The 23,295-nt window shown below is 37.8% G+C and overlaps 1 protein-coding gene across 1 annotated transcript in view; it reads left to right on the top strand.

Annotated features, from left to right (window-relative positions):
- LRRK2 (leucine rich repeat kinase 2) overlaps positions 1-23,295 on the top strand; it is a 214,171-nt gene that overhangs the window by 40,492 nt on the left and 150,384 nt on the right. The window contains exons 13-16 of the mRNA XM_068971009.1: positions 1,877-2,001; positions 7,076-7,188; positions 20,273-20,417; positions 20,545-20,684. Coding sequence (XP_068827110.1) covers positions 1,877-2,001; positions 7,076-7,188; positions 20,273-20,417; positions 20,545-20,684 — 523 coding nt within the window. The remainder of the gene's footprint in view (positions 1-1,876; positions 2,002-7,075; positions 7,189-20,272; positions 20,418-20,544; positions 20,685-23,295) is intronic.

Below are 23,295 nucleotides of genomic sequence, written 5' to 3'. Positions count from 1 at the left end.
TTAATACAGAGGGTTATCTCCTCCTGAAGGATGTGCTCAGCACATTTTTGTACTTTATTAGGTCAAAGAATGTGAGGTAACTTTGACATAGTCTAATAAATTCCAAACGAAAAAAGAGCATTAGAAAACTGTCCTGTGTCAAATGGTACAGATGTTGCAGTAAAAACTGATTTTGAGTCCTGGTTTTCCCACTAGTTTGAGTCAACTATTTGATCTCTCAGCTTCAGAATCCTCATTGGTGATGAGGAATAATAACAAATTCATAAGTTTTTAGCTTATAATGTAAAGATTAAATAAGTTTGAACAAAAGACTTAGGAAAATGACTGGTGCTGTTTTAAGCCCCCAATAAAATGTAACTGTTTTTGCTAACAGGTATTAAATATTAATAGGGCTTCCCTGTTGGCTCAGATGGTAAAAAATCTGCCTCCTAGGCAGGAGACCCAGGTTTGATCCCTGGATTGGGAAGATCCTCTGGAGAAGGGAATGGCTACCTACTCCAGTATTCTTGCCTGGAGAGTTCCATGGACAGAGGAGCCTGGGGTCTCAGAGAGTCAGAAATGACTGAATGACTAACACTTTCACTTTCAAATATGACTAAGTGAAATGCATGTAGCATGATAAACTGTATGTAACATGTTTACAGACTTAGAATGAACAGCAATTACATTGTTTTTTAATGTAAAAATACATTGTTTTTAATGTAATATAAGTGTAATAATTTAATATAATTTAATAAGTCCAGCTTATCTATTTATGTTTATATATCATAACTTAAAACAATATCTCTCTTTTTAAATGTTGTTCTTGACATTTAAATGAAAAGTTTATGTTAAACTCTGATTGTTTATTCTCCTGTCAGTGTGTAAACCTTTATAAGGAGGGAAAAATACAGTGGAATAATGGACAGTTTAAGATGTTGTAGATTCTGGGCAACTAATCTTTCTGGATGTTTCCTCATATGTAAAATGCATAGATTTCCAGGACTGGGGATTCAGAGTTAACTATGACAACGTGTCTGCCCCTAAAAATCTCATTTTTAAGCAGATAATTACAATACAGTGTGATAATTCAATGACAGGGATGTGTAAAATCATAGGGTATGGTGAAGCAAGCTAGGGTGACCAGAGGAGAGAGGCTGCAAAGAGGGAATGTGTTTAAACTGGGACTTTAAGATGGTAAAGAGGGACTGTATGTCAGTAACCATAGACCCATGCAAAGTGAGGACCCAGATCTGATATGCAGAAGTTTTAGTCCATATGGTACTATGTAAAAGCAAGGGCTGCCTCTATTAAATTTGGTAGGACCTACTGACATCTACATTTATGTGTAGATTAACATACATTTGTGTATGTTAAATAATAGCTAAAATGCCTTAGAGAAACCAAGACTTTAGTGCAGATAAAACTAATTAAGACTACCACACAGGAAGTCCAGTGGTGTTAATCAGGAAAGGGCAGGTAGTTATGCTGTAAACAGCTCTCTGGACTTGGCGGTCAGAGTTTGCATTCCAGCTCTGGCTCTGTCATGTTCCAGTGAAAGGACCTTGATATTTAACCTCTACCAGCCTAAATTCTCTACCTAGAAAATGAAAATAATACCTTCTTTTCAGGGGTTGTTGCCAATGACCCTGTACAGATCAAAAGGAAGTTGTTAGTTCTGGGAAACTAAGTAAAAGACTTCCCAATTTACTGTGAATTTAACTTCTTGAAGTCAAAGTTTAACCGAATAAGAATTTAAATTGTGTTTGCTCATATTACTGAGTTCACATAGCCTTTTCTGATAAAATAGTTCTGTTTTCTTGTACTTGTTTCAAATTGGTCTTTGTATTGGAACCAGGTTGGACTTTTGATAAGCATTTCAATATTATATCTCCAGTAGCACTTCCCTGGATACAATGGCAGCAGTGGTCCCCAAAATAATAACAGTCATGAAAAGTCATGAGACATCATTATCAGTGCAGCTGGAAGCACTTCGAGCTATGTTACATTTTATAGTTCCAGGTAAGTTACATAATTGATGGCGGGAAGAGCTGTCATTGTAAATAAATTTTTTGACTTTTCATGAAATATCAACTTTCTAGGCAAAAATTAAAGGACTGGTTTCTGCCAACCAAATTTAAATCTTTGCACTAGCCCAAAAATAAAACTAGAGGGAAAATGTTTGCAGTTGACAGGTGAGTAAGGCTGAGCTGGTAAAAAGGCCAGGAGGGACATTTCAAGCAGAAAGAGAAAGAACACATGGTCTGGGATGAGTGGAGCATGGTGTTGAGGAGAGCAGTGCCTGGGGGTGAATGTGGCAGGATGGGCAGAGGCTGAGAGGGAGGGCCTTGAACAGAAGACAGCAGTTTGTGCTTTTTTTAATGCAAGTCAAATCTAAAATTTTATTAAAGGTGTTTGAAAGTTGCAGTGTCATAACTAAAGCTGCCATTTATAACAGCAGTAGTATGGTGTGGAGCATGATGGGCAGGGGAGAGCCTCCTGCAAGGAGACTAGGCTGGAGGCTGGATGGCCAGATGAGACACAGTGGAAGCCCAGCCAAGAAAGCAGGAGAGGATGCGTGTGGGAGGTGATTAGGATCACCTTTGATGTGATTTTCTGACTACTGAATATCAGGGATGTTATTATTATTTTGCTCTGTGAGAGTTCCAGTACTTTTGAAGTTCATTTTTTTCATCCTTTTAAATGAAATCTTCCTAAACCTACCATTTTCTGTAGTCATATTGGTATTTATATTTCTGAGTATAAGAGTATAGAATTTTTCAAGGAAAGGGCTTTCTTTAGTCATGTTTTTCTTTTTTTTTTAAATCCCCTGGAAACTTGGACAAAAATTCAGTAAATTTTGAATTGAATCATGTCCCATTCAAATCGTCAAACAACTTTTGAGATATAATTTAACAGACATAATTTTGCTTGGATATTATTGAGAGTTTTTAAAAAATGTTATAGATTGTAAAAAGCAAACAAAATCCTTTTGATTATCTTTAAAGATGTCAACCTTATTCTTCTGAGAGTGGTTTTGAGTTTTAAAGATAACCAAAAGACATTCAGCATTGTCTGTTAATTAAATAATACTGTTTTAGTTAAGAAGTAAGTTTTGAATATAGAATTTCTTTTATTGTTCTGAGATGATCCTAAAGTGACATTGATATGTATGAAGTGATGTATTTAAATGATAAATCATAGTTTTATAATGTTTTTAGGTATATTAAACAGGTGTCTTTGAAAATGATATTATAAATTCATGGTGATACTTTATATATGAAAATATATATTAATAAACATACCTTATAAGCATCCAGTTCCAGTTCAGTCACTCGGTCATGTCTGACTCTTTGTGACCCCATGAATCACAGCACGCCAGGCCTCCCTGTCCATCACCAACTCCCGGAGTTCACTCAAACTCATGTCCATTGAGTCGGTGATGCCATCCAGCCATCTCAGCCTCTGTAGTCCCCTTCTCCTCCTGCCCCCAATCCCTCCAAGCATCAGGGTCTTTTCCAATGAGTCAACCCTTTGCATGAGGTGGGCAAATCAGCTTCAGCATCAGTCCTTCCGATGAACACCCAGGACTGATCTCTTTCAGAATGGACTGGTTGGATCTCCTTGCAGTCCAGGGGACTCTCAAGAGTCTTCTCCAACACCACAGTTCAAAAGCATCAATTCTTTGGCGCTCAGCTTTTTTCACAGTCTAACTCTCACATCCATACATGACCACTGGAAAAACCATAGCCTTGACTAGACGGACCTTTGTTGGCAAAGTAATGTCTCTGCTTTTGAATATGCTATCTAGGTTGGTCATAACTTTCCTTTCAAGGAGTAAGCGTCTTTTAATTTCATGGCTGCAGTCACCATCTGCAGTGATTTTGGAGCCTCCCAAAATAAAGTCTGACACTGTTTCCAGTGTTTCCCCATCTATTTGCAATGAAGTGATGGGACCAGATGCTATGATCTTCGTTTTCTGAATGTTGAGCTTTAAGCCAACTTTTTCACTCTCTTCTTTCACTTTCACCAAGAGGCTCTTTTGTTCCTCTTCACTTTCTGCCATAAGGGTGGTGTCATCTGCATATCTGAGGTGACTGATATTTCTCCCGACAATCTTAATTCCAGCTTGTGTTTCTTCTAGTGCAGTGTTTCTTATGATGTACTCTGCATAGAAGTTAAATAAGCAGGGTGACAATATACAGCCCTGATGTACTCCTTTTCCTATTTGGAACCAGTCTGTTGTTCCATGTCCAGTTCTAACTGTTGCTTCCTGACCTGCATATAGGTTTCTCAAGAGGCAGGTCAGGTGGTCTGGTATTCCCATCTCTTTCAGAATTTTCCACAGTTTATTGTGGTCCACACAGGCAAAGGCTTTGGCATAGTCAATAAACTATGCTTATAAGGTCTATTTATGCTTTGTTGACCTTACAAGCATATCAATATATAAATATATTTCTCTATTAGGTAAAGGCTTAATCATCTACTTCACTCTGTGGTAACACACTGTATTACCATAGCACACCACACAAATAACCATATTCTATCATGCTGTAATTATGCCATCCTATACCATCCTGTAGTTAGGGGTTGGAAATATCCCCTGGAGGAGGACGTGGCTATCCACTTGAGTCTTCTTGCCTGGAGAATCTCATGGACAGAGGAGCCTGGCGGGCTGTAGTCCTTAGGGTTGCAGAGAGTCGGACATGACTGAAACAACTGAGCATATACAATCTGTAGCCTATGATTCAGTATGTCAGGGAGTAACTATAATATCAGTACCCCATTAGTTTTAAGGTTGAATATGATTATGGTTTTGACATGTTAAGTTGAAGTAGGTGCTTATAAGATGTTTAGATGTACATGTATATAATTTTAACTAAACCATATTAAAACTATTAATTGTAGCAGATGTGCATATAGCAAATTTGTGTAATTTAGTATCTAATTCAGGAGCACATATTGCATCTAGTATTATGCCACTTAAATTGCTTTCAATCTGGTATTGTTCACCTCCTCCTTTTTTATAACATAACTTATTGAAGTGATTGAGCCTGTGCTTTAAAAGAATAATACTGAAGACCTACTTATTTTAATAAATATCATTTGACTTGTTCCTTCTTGTCTTGTGTCAGTTCTAGAAGAAACAGTGCAAAATTCTTTAGGAAAGGACATATGCATATTGGGAAGTGTATGGAGGAAAGTGATTATGAATATAAAGCCAAACAGTAGGAGAAACTGAATTTGTTTACTTTGCAGAGGAGATAATTCAAGAGGTTACGAAACTATTAAAACTGATTCATTTATATTTAGTTAATAACAAATGTGTAAGGCATTATTCAAAGTACTTCATATAAAATTTTAAAATTCTCATAGCAACCCATCAGTCAGATTCTATCCCCTCTCCCCCCGCCACCATTTTACCAATGATGAAACTGAGACATAAGATACAAAGATTTTAAGGTCACAGCTTATATAATGGAAGGTTTTCACCCGAGGCAGCCTGAGTTAGGGGCTTTCCAGATGGTGCTAGTGTAAAGAACCCTCCTGCAGATGCAGGAGACTTAAGAGACGTGGGTTCGATCTCTGGGTCGGGAAGATCTCCTGGAGGAGGGCATGGCAACACACTCCAGTATTCTTGCCTTGAGAGTCCCATGGACAGTGGAGCCTGGCAGACTCCAGTCCTTGGGGTTCATAGAGAGTCGGACACGACTGAAGCAACTTAGCACCAGCACCAGCCTGAATCAGAATGGGTGCTTTCTAAAGACACATTTGTGCAACAAGTGGCTGTTGAACAGCTGTTATACCTAAAGAGCTGTTCTTGGAATTCTTGGTAATCTGGAGATGGTTAGGCTACGGATCCCCTCTTCAAAAAGTTTTCAGTTCAAACAGTTTAAAGGACTATTATCTGGTAAGGAAATGATATCAATTCTGGATAGTAGAACCTCAAGTGATATGGCAAAGACCAGAGATGAAATTTTGGGAGCATTCATTTGGTCTTAATGTAAGAAAGACAGTAAGACTCCTTACATTTGGCATGAAGCTTTTACATTTCAACAGGACTGCTTTTAATGGTTACATCTCCTTGTGATATAATAGGCAGCTTTAGAAATTAATGTGGTCTTGGTCACTGAAAATGAGACACTAAGGGTTTAAGTGGCTTGTCCAAGGTCATACAGCTGTAGTGAATGTCAGGACCTATTTGAATAAATTTTAAAATGAGCACTGAATGTTCCAGGAGGGTGAAAATCATGCCTGTCAAATTCATTGTGGTATTCTTAACATGCGGCAAAATCCTTTGCATGTATTGTTGGCATTCAAATTTTTGTTAAGGAAATGAAAACTTACATGCAACCAACTTATAACTTTTATTAATACAAATTACTGAAATGAAAGATGATGAGGTATTGTTTATTAATAATTATTTCTATAGTCATAGATTTTAGAAACATTATTCACAATTATTTTACTTTTGTGTTCTATTATATGTTCTGTATATGTTCAATATTTTTTGACTTCCTGTTTTTCAACCATTGTGGGATAGTTCAGCTACAATATAGCTTAAAAAAGTACATTTTCTTTAAGTTACTTAATACTTTTATACAGCCTTAGAGGACTTTTGATAAAACTACATGTTCTTTACCATCATAATGCTGAATTTTCCACTGTTCTTCCTGCTACTCTTTTATGTCTACCTTTCATATCTGATGTTTTTATGTTAGAGTCCAAATAACTTTGAACTTTTAAAAAATCATCTACCATTACATAAAAATCTAGCTTCTTGTGATGAGTACAGACTGTTTGTTAATACACAAAAAAGAGATTGTTGGTTCCAGAAAATTGCTCCACCATAGTAACTTCTTGCTACTTTAAATTCAGTAAACATCCACATGCAGTGTATTTATTTTATATTCAGTGATGAACAATTTTAAAAAATTTCTTAAACTTTAGAGGTATTTCTTTGATAAAGAACCATGGGTTAGAAAAAGGTACAACATATGTATTGTTGGGTTAATTATAATCATTCCTAATAAATGACATTCTATTCAGCCTAAATCTGTTATGAGAAAATGATTTGTATTTATTTTACATTTAGGCATCCCAGAAGAATACAGGGAAGATACTGAATATCAGCATAAGCTAAATATGATTGAAAAGCAGTGTTTCAGGAATGATATTCACAAATTGGTCCTGGGAGCTTTGAACAGAGTATGTATATTATAAGATTCTGCCTTTATACTCTTAACTAGAATATGAAATTTGGGGATGTATGGGGGCTATTATTAGCTTAAGTTTCCCATGTTCTGTTTACTGTGATAGTAAGAAGTTATCTGTTTAGAAACATAAGATGAGAGTAGGGATGTGAGAGGGTGAAGAGATGTACCATTCCAGCTAAGAGAAGTGCACAATTACAGATTTTGACAGGCTCTTTTGATAAATCCATTTGAGTCAATTCAGTCAGAGAGAGAACTCTGGATGTTCACCTTAACCTCATGAGTGATGCCAGGAGCCATGGCTGCTGTTTCCTCTTTCTGTCCTCCTGGTCTTTCTTTTCTGGTCCCACGCTGAAAGATTCAGTCCATGAAGACACACAGGGAGCAACACTGAAGTTTTTTTTTTTTCCATTCCCTGTGTTTTTTTGTATTGTACTCTTTAGAGAAAACCTATGAAATAGCTCAGTATTCATTGTTTCTTCCTAGTATTAGGCATTTACAGACACTGGGTTTCCCTGCTGGCTCAGCAGTAAAAAATCTGCCTGTAATGCAGGAGATGGAGGAGACATGCGTTTGATCCTTGGGTTGGGAAGATTCCCTGGAGAAGGGAAATGGTAACCCACTTGAGTGTTCTTGCTATGAAAATCCCGTGGACAGAGGAGCCTGGCGGGCTACAGTCTGTGAGGTTGCAAAGAGTTGGGCATGACTGAGCAACTGAGCATGCACATAACTATGTACATTTGCAATGATGTACTATAATTAATAAATTAAGAATCATGTTAAGTCTGAAAAAAGAGGAGAATCATGTTTATGTTGTACAATGCAAAAGGTATTGATGGAATTAAGATGGTTTGGAAGTTTAACATAAGATGAATTGGTTCTTTATAAAAGATATAAAAATAAAGATGTAAAGATTAGGTTAATGTTTCTATGAAAGGAAAAGATAGTCAAAGTAATTAATGGACATAATTCCTTCTGATTTAGTATACTTTGAAAAATGTCATGAATTAAATAGAAGAGCCTGCAGAGAGACCTTCATTCATTTTAAACTGAACTTTATAATGTAATTATCTGATATATTTGAGTCATTTGTACTCAGACTTTAATATGATTCTTGAAAATAGCTTTGGGTTGAATTTAATTCTAGAAATACTTGGTGAAAATAAGAATGTGGAAGGAACTATGTTAGGCGCTGGGAAGACAGAAATGAATATGCTTTGTGTCCTTCTGTAATGGAGCTCATAATCTGGCTGGGGACGTAACGGCCATGCATGAAACATAAAGCAAGACTAAGTTGTTCGGTGTTAGCACTTATGAGCTGCGCTAGTTTTATGAACAGTTCTTTAGATATGGTAAGTTATGTCTGACTCTTGGGACCCGATGGACTGTAGCCTACCAGGCTCCTCTGTCTATGGGATTTGCCAGGTAGGAATACACGAGTGGGTTGCCATTTCCTTCTCCAGGGGATCTTCCCAACCTAGGAACTGAACCCGGGTCTCCAGTATTGCAGGCAGACTCCACCGACTGAGCCAACAGAGAAGCTCAGTACTAGAGCAAAGAATAGTTAGTTTTATTTGTGATGTGTGTTGGTGAAAAGCAAGTGGTACCAGAAAAGCCTTTTGGTAACTTTGATTCTGGTTATGTCATCTTTCCTAACATCATTGAATACAGGTATGATAGAGTGGAAGGAGTTGCCAGTCAAGGGAGAAGTATTGTACTTACTGCCGTCAGTACTGTGATGCCAATAAATCACCATGCTCCTAGGTCTGCCTTTCTTTTGCTATATAATCCCAGGAGAAGTGGTTGAGAACCTCCCTGTTGTTGTTTAGTCACTGAGTTGTGTCCAACTCTTCGTGACCCTATGTATTATAGCCCACTAGACTACTCTCTCCTTGGGATTCTCCAGGCAAAAATACTGGAGTGGGTTGCCACTTCCTTCTCCAGGGGATCTTCTTAACCCAGGGATCAAACCAGGGTCTCCTGGATTGCAGGTGGATTCTTTACTGCTGTGAGTCACCAGGGAAACCCGAGAACCTCCCTACCCCTTTCTTTTCCCTGCCACACCTGGGTAATGACACAGCATCTCACTAAAAAGTGACTGCCATTTGTGGGCAAAGAATTAAAGTCATGGGAAGCAGAAGTGGTACTGTTTTATTTTAAAAAATCTCCCCTGTGTCATTCCCCTAATTCTTTTCCATGGTTGAGAAAAAAAATGCTCTAAAAGATGAATGTATTTTTTTTTCTTTAGTTTTAAAATCCCATAATTGCATGTGTCACTCTGAATAAATGTTACAAGGCATCAGAGATTTTGGATCCAAATACTGTTGATGAAATAAAATGAATTGCCATTAAAAATAAGCCTTTTCTTGGATAGCAAACTTCCAAATAAGGTAGAATTTTTGATTCAACTAAGATTTACAATGCAAAAATTATTAAAAGTATTTTTTAAAGTGAATCAATGTCTGGAGGTGTACATAAATCCAGTAACATTCAGACTGAAGTTAAATCTGTCTGAAATATTAACATTACATTTATGCCTGATCCTTTTAGCTTTTTCTACACATGAAAACTTTCAGTAATCTGTTCCAGAGACATCTATTTACCCAGTATTGTCTCTGGAGAACACAGTGGAAAATAGAGCTCTCAGCATTTTGGTCACATCTGTGCTTTGTGTGCAGTGGCACTGCTGCTGTCTTCAGTCAGGAAACTTAAGAAGTCAGCCAGTCTTCTCATTAAATGCACACAAACCAAAGAGCTTCTCAAAAACCTTAAAGCAAAATGTACTCAGTTTAAATACTGAAGATACATATTTCAATTGTGATTAATATATAGTGAAAGCAAGAGCGGATTTGTGAAAGCAACAGCAATAACAAAAACAAAGAGAAATTACATAGCACTTCCCTGGTGGCTCAGACGGTAAAGCGTCTGCCTACAATGTGGGAGACCTGGGTTCCATCTCTTGGTCAGGAAGATCTCCTGAAGAAAGGAATGGCAACCCACTCCACTATTCTTGCCCCCTCCCCCAAAAAGGGGGCTCAAAGAAATATTGAGCTTCCCTTGTGGCTCAGCTGGAAAAGAATCTGCCTGCAATGCAGGAGACCTGGGTTTGACCCCTGGGTTGGGAAGATCCCCTGCAGAAGGGAAAGGCTACCCACTCCAGTAGTCTTGCCTGGAGAGTTCCATGGACTATGCAGTCATTGGGGTCACAAAGAGTCGGACACAACTGAGCGACTTTCACTTTCACTTTGGGCCTCCCTGGTGGCTCAGAGGGTAAAGCGTCTGCTTGCAATGCAGGAGACCCAGGTTTGATCCCTGGGTTGGGAAGATCCCTTGGAGAAGGAAATGGCAACCCACTCCAATACTCTTGCCTGGAAAATCCCATGGACAGAGGAGCCTGGTGGGCTACAGTCCACGGAGTCGCAAAGAGTTGGACATGACTGAGTGACGTCACTTTCACTTCTAAGGTAAATAAAAATTTATAGAACTGCTCCAAAGAAGACTCTGAAACTCAACTGGGAGTACAAAGGAACAGTTAAATATAGGAAAAGATATACCTTCTGTTTTGATAATTTTTAAAAAGTGAAAATTTATCTGCATTTATGAATCCTTATAAAAATAACTGGTATTTTCTGGAACTAGGTAAGCTAATGCAAAATTTTGAGAAAATTAATTAGATAATTACATGAATAATCAAGATAATTTGGAAAAAGAAAATAATATGGGCTAACTCTAGTATTAATAGATTATCAAATATATTATAAAACTTTAGTGATTATACTGGTGTGACATTGGCACTAGCGATAGATCAGTATCACATAATGGTGATTTAGGAGACAGACTCAAATGCACATGTTCAATTCGTGTATGATTTCCCAACCACCACAAGGGAAAATTGCTTGTGGGAGATTGCTCAGGAACTTGTATTGAAGCAGCTAATTCTCTGGCCATCTGGAGAAAGCAAAGGAAGCTGTGTATTTACATTACTCATTTAAAGAATCAAATCTCACGTGAATGAGATTTAAAAGTAAAAATGAATCTGGCATAGATTCTCAATCAGGGAAGAATACTAGAGTGGGTAGCCATTCCCTTCTCCAGGGAATCTTACCAACCCAGAGCTCAAACCTGGGTCTCCCATATTGCAGGCAGATTCTTTACTGTCTGAGCTGCCAAGGAAGCCCACAATCATTATTAAAGAAATGTAAATTAAAAACAAAACAAAACAAAAACCTTGTTGAAGGAAATTTAATAATACTCATCTGCATTAAAATGGACATGTTTTCTGACCAGCTATTCCACTCTAAGAATTTATCATATAGATGCATGTGTACATGTGGTCAAAGTTTTTTAACAAGAATATTTATTGTGGCATTATTTGTAGTAAGAAGAATGTGGCAGCAAACTAAATTCATACATGGTAATCATTAGTGCTGTCTGCCCCCTTCTGGTGATTCTGGGATTGTATTTATTGGTGCTTTTGTAGTTGGATTGAATCATGTAATGGTTTTGACCAAAGAGTTGTTAAGTAGAGGTTTCATTTGTGATTTCTGGACCAAGCATTAATTGCTGGTGAGGCATCTTATAGAACACTCTCTCAGGCACTGTGATCTGTGATATTTGAGATGGTGGTTGCCCAGGTATCACAACTCCCAGAGTGGTTGTGCTGAGCAGAGGCCCCCTCCTGATCTGTAACACATATGAGACATGAATACAAATTGAACCTTTTCTTTTTCCAGTTGATGTAATTTTGAGGTTGTTACTATAGGTTAATTTAGTCTGTCCTGACAATGCAATCCTTATCAATAGATCCTAAGAAAATAAATTATAATATTTTGAAACTGTGTAGTTCTTTGTAGGAATTAAAAACAACTTGGTGAGATTCCTAATGTGTTGCCAAGGAATTATGTAGTTTTCCATGAATATGACAAATATATTGCCCAGGTATTCATTTTTTTCCTACACATATATTAACACATAATGCATACTTTTGGTGAAACTAGTATATTTTCACTTCTCTATGTCTTCTCTCTTCCCTTTATCACTCAGTTAAAGCAGATTATATGGTCTTTAGTTTTATATCTTTAAGTGTATAACGTATTCTAATGTGTGTGGCCCCTGGAATCAGGATATCTGTATCTGAATCTGGCCTCACCATCTACAGACTAATGTATTCTGAACAAGTTTTTTAAAGCCTCTGTTACATTATCTATAATATGGAGGTAATAAATGGCTTTTCACTTAGGGTTATTATGAAGAATTTTATTATATAATTCATACTGTGTACTCTATACAATGCCTGGCACATGGTATACAGTCAGCAAATGTTAGTTAATATTATTACTATTAGATTTAAAACTATCTTTTGACTTGTGGCTATAAAAGATGAGAAGATTGAAGTATTAACACCGTCTTCCTATTTTTACCTATTTTCTAACCAACTTTTGTTAAATGAATTAATTCTACATTGACAAGTTTTAAAATATTTATATTCAATTCTATAACCATACTTAATAAGTTGTTTTCATCTTCTTCCTACAGTCACGTGGATTCAGTGTTCACTGCAAGTTGCTACAGTTCTTCCATTTATTTTTTAGTTGTCTGTTTCTTTTTTTTAAAAAAATTCATTTCCTGAACGTTTTGTTGTTGTCTGTATATTTGGACTCTTGAAAAAACAGTTTGGTTGATTGCAAAGTATTGGGGTTTTGTTTTCTTTTCTTTGAAAACCTTTTAGGTGTTTCACTGTTTTGTAGTACAGAATGTTTTAGTGGAACAGTCTGAGACCAATTTAATTCTTTTCTCATTTTTAAATGGTTTGGTATTTTTAACTGGATGCCCAAAGGATTCATTTCCTTGGAATCTACTTTATTAGGATATATCTCAGTGTTAGTCCTGGACTATGGTATCTTCTTTTTAGCCGTACATTAATTTTTTTTCTGGAAAGTTTTTCTGAGTTGCAGTTTGACTTGGCTGGCAGTTTGGAAAGAGACTGGTGTGGGCATTTTCCCCTTGAGTTGGCTAGCTGACTCACTCGAGAAAATATTTTGATTGTTTTTGTAGTCTTTGAAAAAACTTGGAAAATTGTGAAGCATAGTAAACAGGATGTTTCTAATTAATATTTGTAGATGTCCAACATTGGTACTTTCAAAAATTTCATGTGGACAACACTTGCTAGTAAATTAATTTCAATCCCCATTTGAATAACAGTGTAATGAATCACTATTTTCAAGATAGAGCATTAAGTAAGTAAAAGTCCATTATAGGCTTGTGAATATCATATATACATATATACATAATGATATTTACTCTTCAAATTTATGAAACTGTCAAAATCAGATATCACTATTTAAAATCATCAAAAAGTTTATTTGATCTCCATCACATATGATACTGTGATACTCTGCATTCTCTTTCTACATAGACAAATCATGGATTTCCTGTTGCCAGTAATCAGGTGTATCATCAAACTGCAAGTGAAATAGAGATTAGGGAAGCTCAAGATAGCAGAAGTAATAGTTGAGTAGAAACTTGTTAGAGGTGATGGTATTAAGCACAAGAACAGGTACTTTATAAATATAAGTGAAAGTGAAAGTGTTAGTCGCTCAGTTGTGTCTTGACTCTTTGCAACCTCATGGACTGTGGAGCCCACCAGGCTCCTCTGTCCGTGGGATTTCCTAGGCAAGAATTCTGTAGTAGGCTGCCATTTCCTTCTTTCTCCAGGGGATCTTCTCAACCCTGGGGTGGAACCTGGGTCTCTCACACTGCAGGCTGATTCTTTACTATCTGAGCCATCAGGTACCAATTTGACTTGATTTTAGCATAAAAATAAGCCTATGGGTGCATTTTGAGGTTAAGGGCAGGGTCAGCTACATAACCCAGTACAAGGTGAAAATGCAGCACCTTGTGTTTAAAATTATTAAGAATTTCAAGGTGGTGGCTACAGAGTATTAAACCAGGTCTGGGGCCCTTCTGAACACAGGGACCTGTGCTACAGCACATGTGTGTATGCCTCAAGCTGGCCTCCCTCAGTTCAGTTCAGTTCGGTTCAGTCGCTCAGTCATGTCCGACTCTTTGCGACCCCATGAATCCCAGCACGCCAGGCTTCCCTGTCCGTCACCATGTCCCAGAGTTCACTCAGACTCATGTCCATCGAGTCGGTGATGCCATCCAGCCGTCTCATCCTCTGTCGTCCCCTTTTTCTCCTACCCCCAATCCCTCCCAGCATCAGAGTCTTTTCCAATGAGTCAACTCTTCGCATGAGGTGGCCAAAGTACTGGAGTTTCAGCTTTAGCATCAGTCCTTCCAAAGAAATCCCAGGGTTGATCTCCTTCAGAATGGACTGGTTGGATCTCTTTGCAGTCCAAGGGACCCTCAAGAGTCTTCTCCAACACCACAGTTCAAAAGCATCAATTCTTCGGCGCTCAGCCTTCTTCACAGTCCAACTCTCACATCCATACATGACTACAGGAAAAACCATAGCCTTGACTAGACAGACCTTAGTTGGCAAAGTAATGTCTCTGCTTTTAAATATGCTATCTAGGTTGATCATAGCTTTCCTTCCAAGGAGTAAGTGTCTTTTAATTTCATGGCTGCAGTCACCATCTGCAGTGATTTTGAGCCCCCAGAAATAAAGTCTGACACTGTTTCCACTGTTTCCCCATCTATTTGCCATGAAGTGATGGGACCAGATGCCATGATCTTCGTTTTCTGAATGTTTAGCTTTAAGCCAACTGTTTCACTCTCCTTTTTCACTTTCATCAAGAGGCTTTTTAGTTCTTCTTCACTTTCTGCCATAAGGGTGGTGTCATCTGCATATCTGAGGTGACTGATATTTCTCCCGGCAATCTTGATTCCAGCTTGTGTTTCTTCCAGCCCAGTGTTTCTCATGATATACTCTGCATATAAGCTAAATAAGCAGGGTGACAATATACAGGCTTAATGTACTCCTTTTCCTATTTGGAACCAGTCTGTTGTTCTATGTCCAGTTCTAACTGTTGCTTCCTGACCTGCATACAGATTTCTCAAGAGGCAGGTCAAGTGGTCTGGTATTCCCATCTCTTTCAGAATTTTCCACAGTTTATAGTAATCCACACAGTCAAAGGCTTTGGCATAGTCAATAAAGCAGAAATAGATGTTTTTCTGGAACTCTCTTGCTTTTTCGATGATCCAGCGGATGTTGGCAATTTGATCTCTGGTTCCTCTGCCTTTTCTAAAACCAGCTTGAACATCAGGAAGTTCATGGTTCACGTATTGCTAAAGCCTGGCTTGAAATGGTGGTACTGTTAATTAAAACAGAAAGTTCAAAATGGCAGTCTGAGTTTTCTTTTTTTTCTTTGAGAAAATAATAAACTTTTGAACATCTAAGTTCAAGATACTAGTGTCAAACAAAGAGAAATATGGACTTAGAACTTAAGAGAGTTTAAGTTTATGCTTTGAGTTATCTACTCAAAGCTTTCTGTGTCTCAATTTTTTTTCACCAATAACACTGGGATAATAATTATGTGTCTGCATCATAGGGTGAGTGTGAAGATTAAATGAGGTAATACATATGAAGTGCTGAAAAGAATGTCTGGAACATAGCAAATGCTCCTTAGGTTTTGGTTATCCTTGTGGTTGTTGCTATTGTTGTTATGGTGGCCTGAAGCCATGATGGTATATGAATTCCATCCATGAACAGAGAGTTTTAAGTAAAGTTCTTTGGACAAAGTTTGGAGTTGAAAGAAGTGATTGTGAATGAGATAGATAAATAAATAGTTTAAAAGTTTGAGAATAAGTAGGGAGATTACTGTGTCATGGAAATCAAGGGAGGAAAGAGCAGCAATTCAGTTGTTAAAGAACTTTTTTCTTTGAATGGTTTTAATTTGGAGTGGTTAGGACAGAAGCCTGATTGTGTGAAATTAAGAGGTGGGAAGAATGTAGAGGAAGTGGGTTTAGACTTTTCTATTAATACGTTTAGAAATGAGAGAGGAGTGGTAGCTTGATAGAATGAAAGATCAATTTAGGGATATTCTCTCCCAGTGAGAAGTCTTTCACTTCTGAGAAGACTGTTTGTTCCTTCCAAGGCCTGAACTATGCCGTCACTCAGTGTTTACTGCATGGATGGTGATTTATCTCATTTCACCCTCATAACAACACTGCATTATTAGAATCATTTTCGAGGTGAGGAAACCTGGGCAAACACTGAGCCATCCCTCCAGCTTCACTTTGTACCACTTTGAATTTCTTTATGTTCTTGAATAATACCTTCTGACTAAATACCACTTCTCAGTAAATATTATTTCATTCATTTTTAATGGCCCAGAGATTCATGGAACTCTTTAAGTGATGAGACAATTTAAACCCAAATTTAATTGGCTCCAAGCTGATATCCTTTTACTACTCAAGGAATTGGTAAGATGGAAATAATGGTGGGGAAAATTGCCAAGGGAGACAAAGATATGAGTGTCTTGTTGAAATGATAGATGAAATGATATCTGAGCTGAGCAGTTCAGTGTTGGAGGAGGACAATACAAGATGAGAAAATGATGCTTCTGTCCATAACCTATATAAAGAAAGATGCAAATACAAAACACATGAGAGGTATTGAGGGACTAGATTGGGAAATGAATGAAAATCTGTTCAGTGACAATAGGGGGAAGTAAAACATGTTGGAAGGCAGTAGGTTTTTGTTGAAGAGGCTACATCAGAATTTGAGGTCTGACTGGAAGCTATTTCAGCTCTATAGTGAAGATGTTATTTAGTGGCTAAGTGGCTTCTGACTCTTTTTGACCCAGTGGACAGAAGAGTTCTCTGTCCTTTGCTATCTCCCGAAGTTTGCTCAAACTCATGTCCATTGAGTCAGTGATGCTATACAACCATCACATCCTGTCACCCCACTTCTCTTCCTGCTGTCTATCTTTCCCAGTATCAGGGTCTTTTCCAGTGAGTCAGTTATTTACATCAGGTGGCCAAAGGATTGGAGCTTCAGCTTCAGCATCTGTCCTTCTAATGAATATTCAGGGTTGATTGCCTTTGGGAATTGACTGGTTTGGTCTCCTTGCTGTCCAAGGGACTCTCAAGAGTCTTATCCAGCACCACAGTTAGAAAGCATCAATTCTACAGCACTCAGCCTTCTTTATGTTCCAAGTCTCACATCCATACCAGACTACTGGCAAAACTATAGCTTTGACTATATGGACCTTTGTCAGTGATGTGATGTCTCTGCTTTTTAATAAACTGAAGAGGTTTATCATAGGTTTCCTTCCAAGGAGCAAGTATCTCTTAATTTTATGGCTGCAGTCACGGTCCACAGTGATTTTGGATCCAAGAAAATAAAATCTATCTCTGTTTCTACTTTTTCCTTTTCTATTTGCCATGAAGTAATGGGACTAGCATCAGTCCTTTCAGTGAACACCCAGGACTCATCTCCTTTAGGATGGACTGGCTGGCCCTCCTTTCAGTCCAAGGGACTCTCAAGAGTCTTCTCCAACACCACAGTTCAAAAGCATCAATTCTTCGGCGCTCAGCTTTCTTCACAGTCCAACTCTCACATCCATACATGACTACTGGAAAAACCATAGCCTTGACTAGACAGACCTTTGTTGGCAAAGTAATGTCTCTGCTTTTGAATATGCTGTCTAGGTTGGTCATAACTTTCCTTTCAAGGAGTAAGCACCTTTTAATTTCATGGCTGCAATCATCATCTGCAGTGATTTTGTACCCCCCAAAATAAAGTCTGACACCATTTCCCCCTCTATTTCCCATGAGAGTCAGACTGTGAAGAAAGCTGAGTGCTGAAGAATCGATGCTTTTGAACTGTGGTGTTGGAGGACTCTTGAAAGTCCCTTGGACTGCAAAGAGGTCCAACCAGTTCATCCTAAAGGAGATCATTCTTGGGTATTCATTGGAAGGACTGATGCTAAAGCTGAAACTCCAATACTTTGGCCACCTCATGAGAGTTGACTCATTAGAAAAGACCCTGATGCTGGGAGGGATTGTGGGCGGGAGGAGAAGGAGACAGCAGAGGATGAGATGGCTGGATAGCATCACCGACTCAATGGACATGAGTTTGAGTGAACTCTGGGAATTGGTGATGGACAGGGAGGCCTGGGGTGCTGCAATTCATGGGGTCGCAAAGAGTCGGACACGACTGAGTGACTGAACTGAACTGAATGGGACTAGATGCCATGATCTTAATTTTTTGAATGTTGAGTTTCAAGCCACCTTTTTCACTCTCCTATTTTACCCTCATCAAGAGGCTGTTGAGTTCCTCTTCACTTTCTGCCATTAGAGTGGTATCATCTGCGTATCTGAGGCTGTTGATATTTCTGCTGACAATCTTGATTCCAGCTTGGGATTCATCCAGCCTGACATTTCACATAATGTACTCTGCATAGAAGTTAAATAAACAGAGTGACAATATACAGCCTTGTCTTACTCTTTTCCCAATTTTGAACAAGTCAGTTGTTCCATGTCCAGTTCCAGCTGTTTACTGCTTGACCCATGTATAGATTTCTCAGGAGACAGGTAAGGTGGTCTGGTATTTCCATCTCTTTAAGAATTTTCCACAATTTTTTGTGATCCATGCAGTCAAAGGCTTTAGCATAGTCAGTGAAGATGAAGTAGGTGTTTTTCTGGAATTCTCTTGCTTTTACCAGGATCCAGCACATGTTGGCAATTTGTTCTCTGGTTCCTCTGAAGCCCAGCTTGTACATCTGGAAATTCTTGGTTCACATACTGCCTAAACCTAGCTTGAAGGATTTTGAGTATAACCTTGCTAGCATATGAAATGCGTGCAATTGTACAGTAGTTTAAACATTCTTTGGCATTGTCCTTCTTTGGGATTGGTATGAAAACTGAACTTTTCCAGTCCCATAGCCACTGATGAGTTTTCCAAATTTGCTGACATATTGAGTTTAGCACTTTAAAAGCATCATCTTTCAGGATTTTGAATCTCTCAGCTGGAATTCCATCACTTCCACTAACTTTGCTTGTAGTAATGCTTCCTAAGGCCCGCTTGACTTTGCACTCTAGGATGTCTGGCTCTAGGTGAATGACCACCTAGAACATCATGAAGATCACCATGGAAAAGCAGAGTGTAAGAGTTAGGTAAATGTCACAGACATTGAAAGAGAGGAGGTGTGATTGTGATTGTCACATGATTGGAAAGTGTGTTGTTGATTGTTTTCTTCTTAGTCAATGAGAAGGATGGCCTCGGAAAAGTAGTGGCTTCTATTAGAATAATCGTCAAATAATATCAAATTCTGGAAGAATTGAATTTAAAAGGTTGGAAGAGATTAAGATTCTTGAAACATTTATATTAAAGTACTAGTCCTGACTGCGCTGTGCTTTGTTGCTCTGTCGTGTCCGCCTCTTTGTGACCCTATGGACTGTAGCCCATCAAGCTCCTCTGTCCATGGGGATTCTCCAGGCAATAATACTGGAGTGGATTGCCATGCCCTCCTCCAGGGAATCTTCCTGACCCCAGGATTGAACCTACATTTCCTGCATTGCAGGCAGCTTCTTTACTGTTTGAGCCACCAGGGAAGTTCTAATCCTGACAATTTTTAGCTATGTGACTTGAGCTCTTTTTCCTGCATCATTAAAGTTGGTGAACATATTGTATGAAACTTGATGGGGAATAAATGAAGTATAGCATGTAAACATATAAAGAGTAAATTCTCAGTATTTTCTATGATGAGGGACAGCATTGCATTTTTATGGTTAAGAGTTTAGGTTGTGACGGCAAATGTCTTTGACTTAGTATCTTCTCAGCAGTGTACAGTCTACATTCAATGAACTCATCTTTTAATAGGAATCATATTAGTATATATTTAATAAGGATGCTCTGAAATGAAAACCGTGTGAAATTATTTAGTACAGTGCCTGGTGAAGAAGAGGTACTTAATAAGTGCAAAAAATGTTAACTCTTATTCTTAATAATAAATAAAAGTAATTAGTGCTACAAGGCAGAATCAAGAATGGTAATTTTATTTGGACTCCTTAGTTTATGTTTCATCAGCCTATAAGCTGACTTTAACTAAGGTAAGTATTGGAATTCATTTTTTAACACAGCAAATTTTCTTAATTATCCTTTTGACTTTTAGTTCATTGGAAATCCTGGGATTCAGAAGTGTGGATTAAAAGTATTATCATCTATAATACATTTTCCCGATGCATTCAAGGTATTATCCCTGGAAGGTGCTATTGATTCAGTGCTTCATACACTGCAGATGTATCCAGATGACCAAGGTTGGTACAACTGAAGTCAGGATTTAGATTTTTATAGGCCTTTAGCTATTAGTTGAACATGTTTAAATTTTTTCTTCTTTGAGATTTAAAACAGTACATTTTATTTTTTTTTCTTTTATTTTTCTAGAAATTCAGTGTCTGGGTTTAAGTCTTATAGGATGTTTGATTACAAAGAAGAATTTATGCTTGGGAACTGGGCATCTGCTGGCAAAAATTCTGATTTCCACCCTACAACGATTTAAGGATATTGGTGAAGTACAGATAAAAGTATGTGCATTATATTGAAGAGAATCGAGATCTTGTACAGATTTCTTTTTCAGAGCAACTGGTGTAACTCCTACTTAGCATTAATGAGTATTTTCTAGTTAATTGAAAGCCATTTATCATTTCATAGTATTTTTATTATAGTAGATGAAGAGAATTGGGTTGAATTTCAAAATATCATTATGTTTCATTACTAAATCTCTCAAATTAGTACATTTGTCTTTTCTGTGAAAAAGCAGAGCATGTGCTAAAGAAATTTCAGCTAGGTGAGCTTTATTATCTTTGTTGTTGTTCAGTTGCTCAGTCATGTCCAACTCTTTGTGACCCCATGGACTTGGACTGAAGCACACCAGGCTTCCCAGTCCCTCACTATCTCTTGGAGTTTGCCCAAACTCATATCCATTGAGTCAGTGATGCCATCCAACCAGCTCATCCTCTGTCATCCCCTTCTCCTCCTGCCCTCAATCTTTCCCAACATCAGGGTCTTTTCCAATGAGTCAGCTCTTTGCATCAGGTGGTCAAAGTATTGGAGCTTCAGCTTCAGTGTCAGTCCTTCCAGTGAATATTCAGGGTTGATTTCCTTTAGTATTGACTGGTTTGATCCCCTTCTTGTCCAAGGGACTTTTATTTGCTTAGATTTTAGATAAATAAAAGTTGCAATTATTATGAAGTTTGTCATTCTCTTTGTTTTATTTGAGATGCTTACTTAGTAATTTTTCCCCTTAATTTTGTTCTTCCAGTGAAACAGTATTTTAAACGTTCTTCATTAAGCAAAATTTAAAATGCAATCTATATTAGTTGTCTATGAGGAATCCAAGATATTGGTTTAGGATTAATTCAGGGAAGATGAAGTAAATTGTTTCAGAGTACTTTTATTTTAATGTTAACAAAACAAGTTTTTTTTTTTTTTTAAGAATTTCTACCTTGGTTGTAGTGTTTTTGGTAATGAAGTTTACAACTTTCATAAACCATACTCAGCAAGTATTTTCAAAAATGGCAGCATTGGCCAGAAGTGAAAATGTCTAAGCTCTGATCTTTGCACAAATATTATTAGTAAATGGGAAAATGCATGTAAGATTTTAAATTATAAAGTGCTGAACATATAGCATTTCTAGATTAGAACCAACAATGGGTTTTATATATCTTCTTTCTGTAATGTGCCTGAACCTAGGTTGACTAAAGCCAAGACAGAATTGATTATAAGTAATCTGAGGTAAATTATTTTGTGCGGGTATGAAGCTCTCACTCAGTATTTATTCATTTGAGAGAAGGCAATGGCACCTCACTCCAGTACTCTTGCCTGGAAAATGCCATGGATGGAAGAGCCTGGTGGGCTGCAGTCCATGGGGTCGCTAAGAGTCGGACACGACTGAGCGACTTCACTTTCACTTTTCACTTTCATGCATTGGAGAAGGAAATGGCAACCCACTCCAGTGTTCTTGCCTGGAGAATCCCAGGTACAGGGGGGCCTGGCGGGCTTCCGTCTATGGGGTGGCACAGAGTCGGACACGACTGAAGCGACTTAGCAGCAGCAGCAGCAGGCATAAAGTTTAGGATTTTTGTGTAGAGATTGTAAACTGTTGACCAGTGGGCTAAATTTTGCCTGCCAACATACTTTATTTGACCAGTTCAGTGCTTGTAAGCTTTTGAGTTTGGATTATCTGCCTTCTCTGTGTTTGTATTATCTGCTTGGCTGCTGCATTCATTTGTTTGCAGGGACTTCTGCTCTAGAGGTGGGTGGACCACATGCCCCTCAGACTGCTTCTCTTGTCAAATGTTAGGAAGCATTTATAGAAACTTAGCATCTTAAGAGCTCAAAATAATAATTTTTAACATTTAGATGATCTCATTAATATATTTTGGAAAGATGAACATTTTAAAAGTAAAACTGATCTTTGGTGAATGAATGTACCCAAGGTCTAAAATAGGCAAGTCTAAAGTTAATTCTTTCTTTAAAACATCATATAAATAGAGCCTAGACAACTTTTTGAGTGGTTCTGAAAAGTAATGGTGTGTCCGATCAGTTCCTTATAAATGATTTGCTTAAAGGCTGTAAACCTCAGAGTGTCTTTAGAGCTTTTCTAAAATGTTCTCAAGATGAACAACAGTCTAGGAGCTCACATTTGTCTGAGATTAAAATTTCACAAGATAGCACAAAAAATTGTTGGGGGAAGTGCTAGTCTCTTTATAGAACTTGATCTGCAGTCTTGTATTGAAGAACTCAAGTCATTGATTTATTTGGGTTTGTGGCACTGCTGACTCTGCTGTCTAATCCTGATTAATATCTAACTTCCAACCTGTAGGTATGGCTTTAGGCAAAGAATCTTTAAAAGCCAAATTTTGGTAAATTAGGTGTTTTAAGTTTTTTTCCTGTTTGGCTAGATGAGAGTTTAGCATCTTTTGTCTTCTTATTTCTTAGTAATGAGAGAGCAAGGTGTATTTATTACATTGTTTCAAAGTTTATAGCTTTAAAGTACAAGCCCAATAAATGTATCTACTTACCTAAGTGAACACCCCAAGTTTTAAGTACTGTATACAGTCTCTCTTTTGTATCATTTGTTTAGTCTTTTTTGCCCATAATTACCTTGTTATTATTAACTTTGTCACACTTTCA

The sequence above is a fragment of the Capricornis sumatraensis genome, chromosome 4 (genome assembly GCF_032405125.1).
Source record: "Capricornis sumatraensis isolate serow.1 chromosome 4, serow.2, whole genome shotgun sequence".
Taxonomy (NCBI): Eukaryota; Metazoa; Chordata; class Mammalia; order Artiodactyla; family Bovidae; genus Capricornis; species Capricornis sumatraensis.
This window is presented reverse-complemented; position numbering and strand designations above follow the sequence as displayed.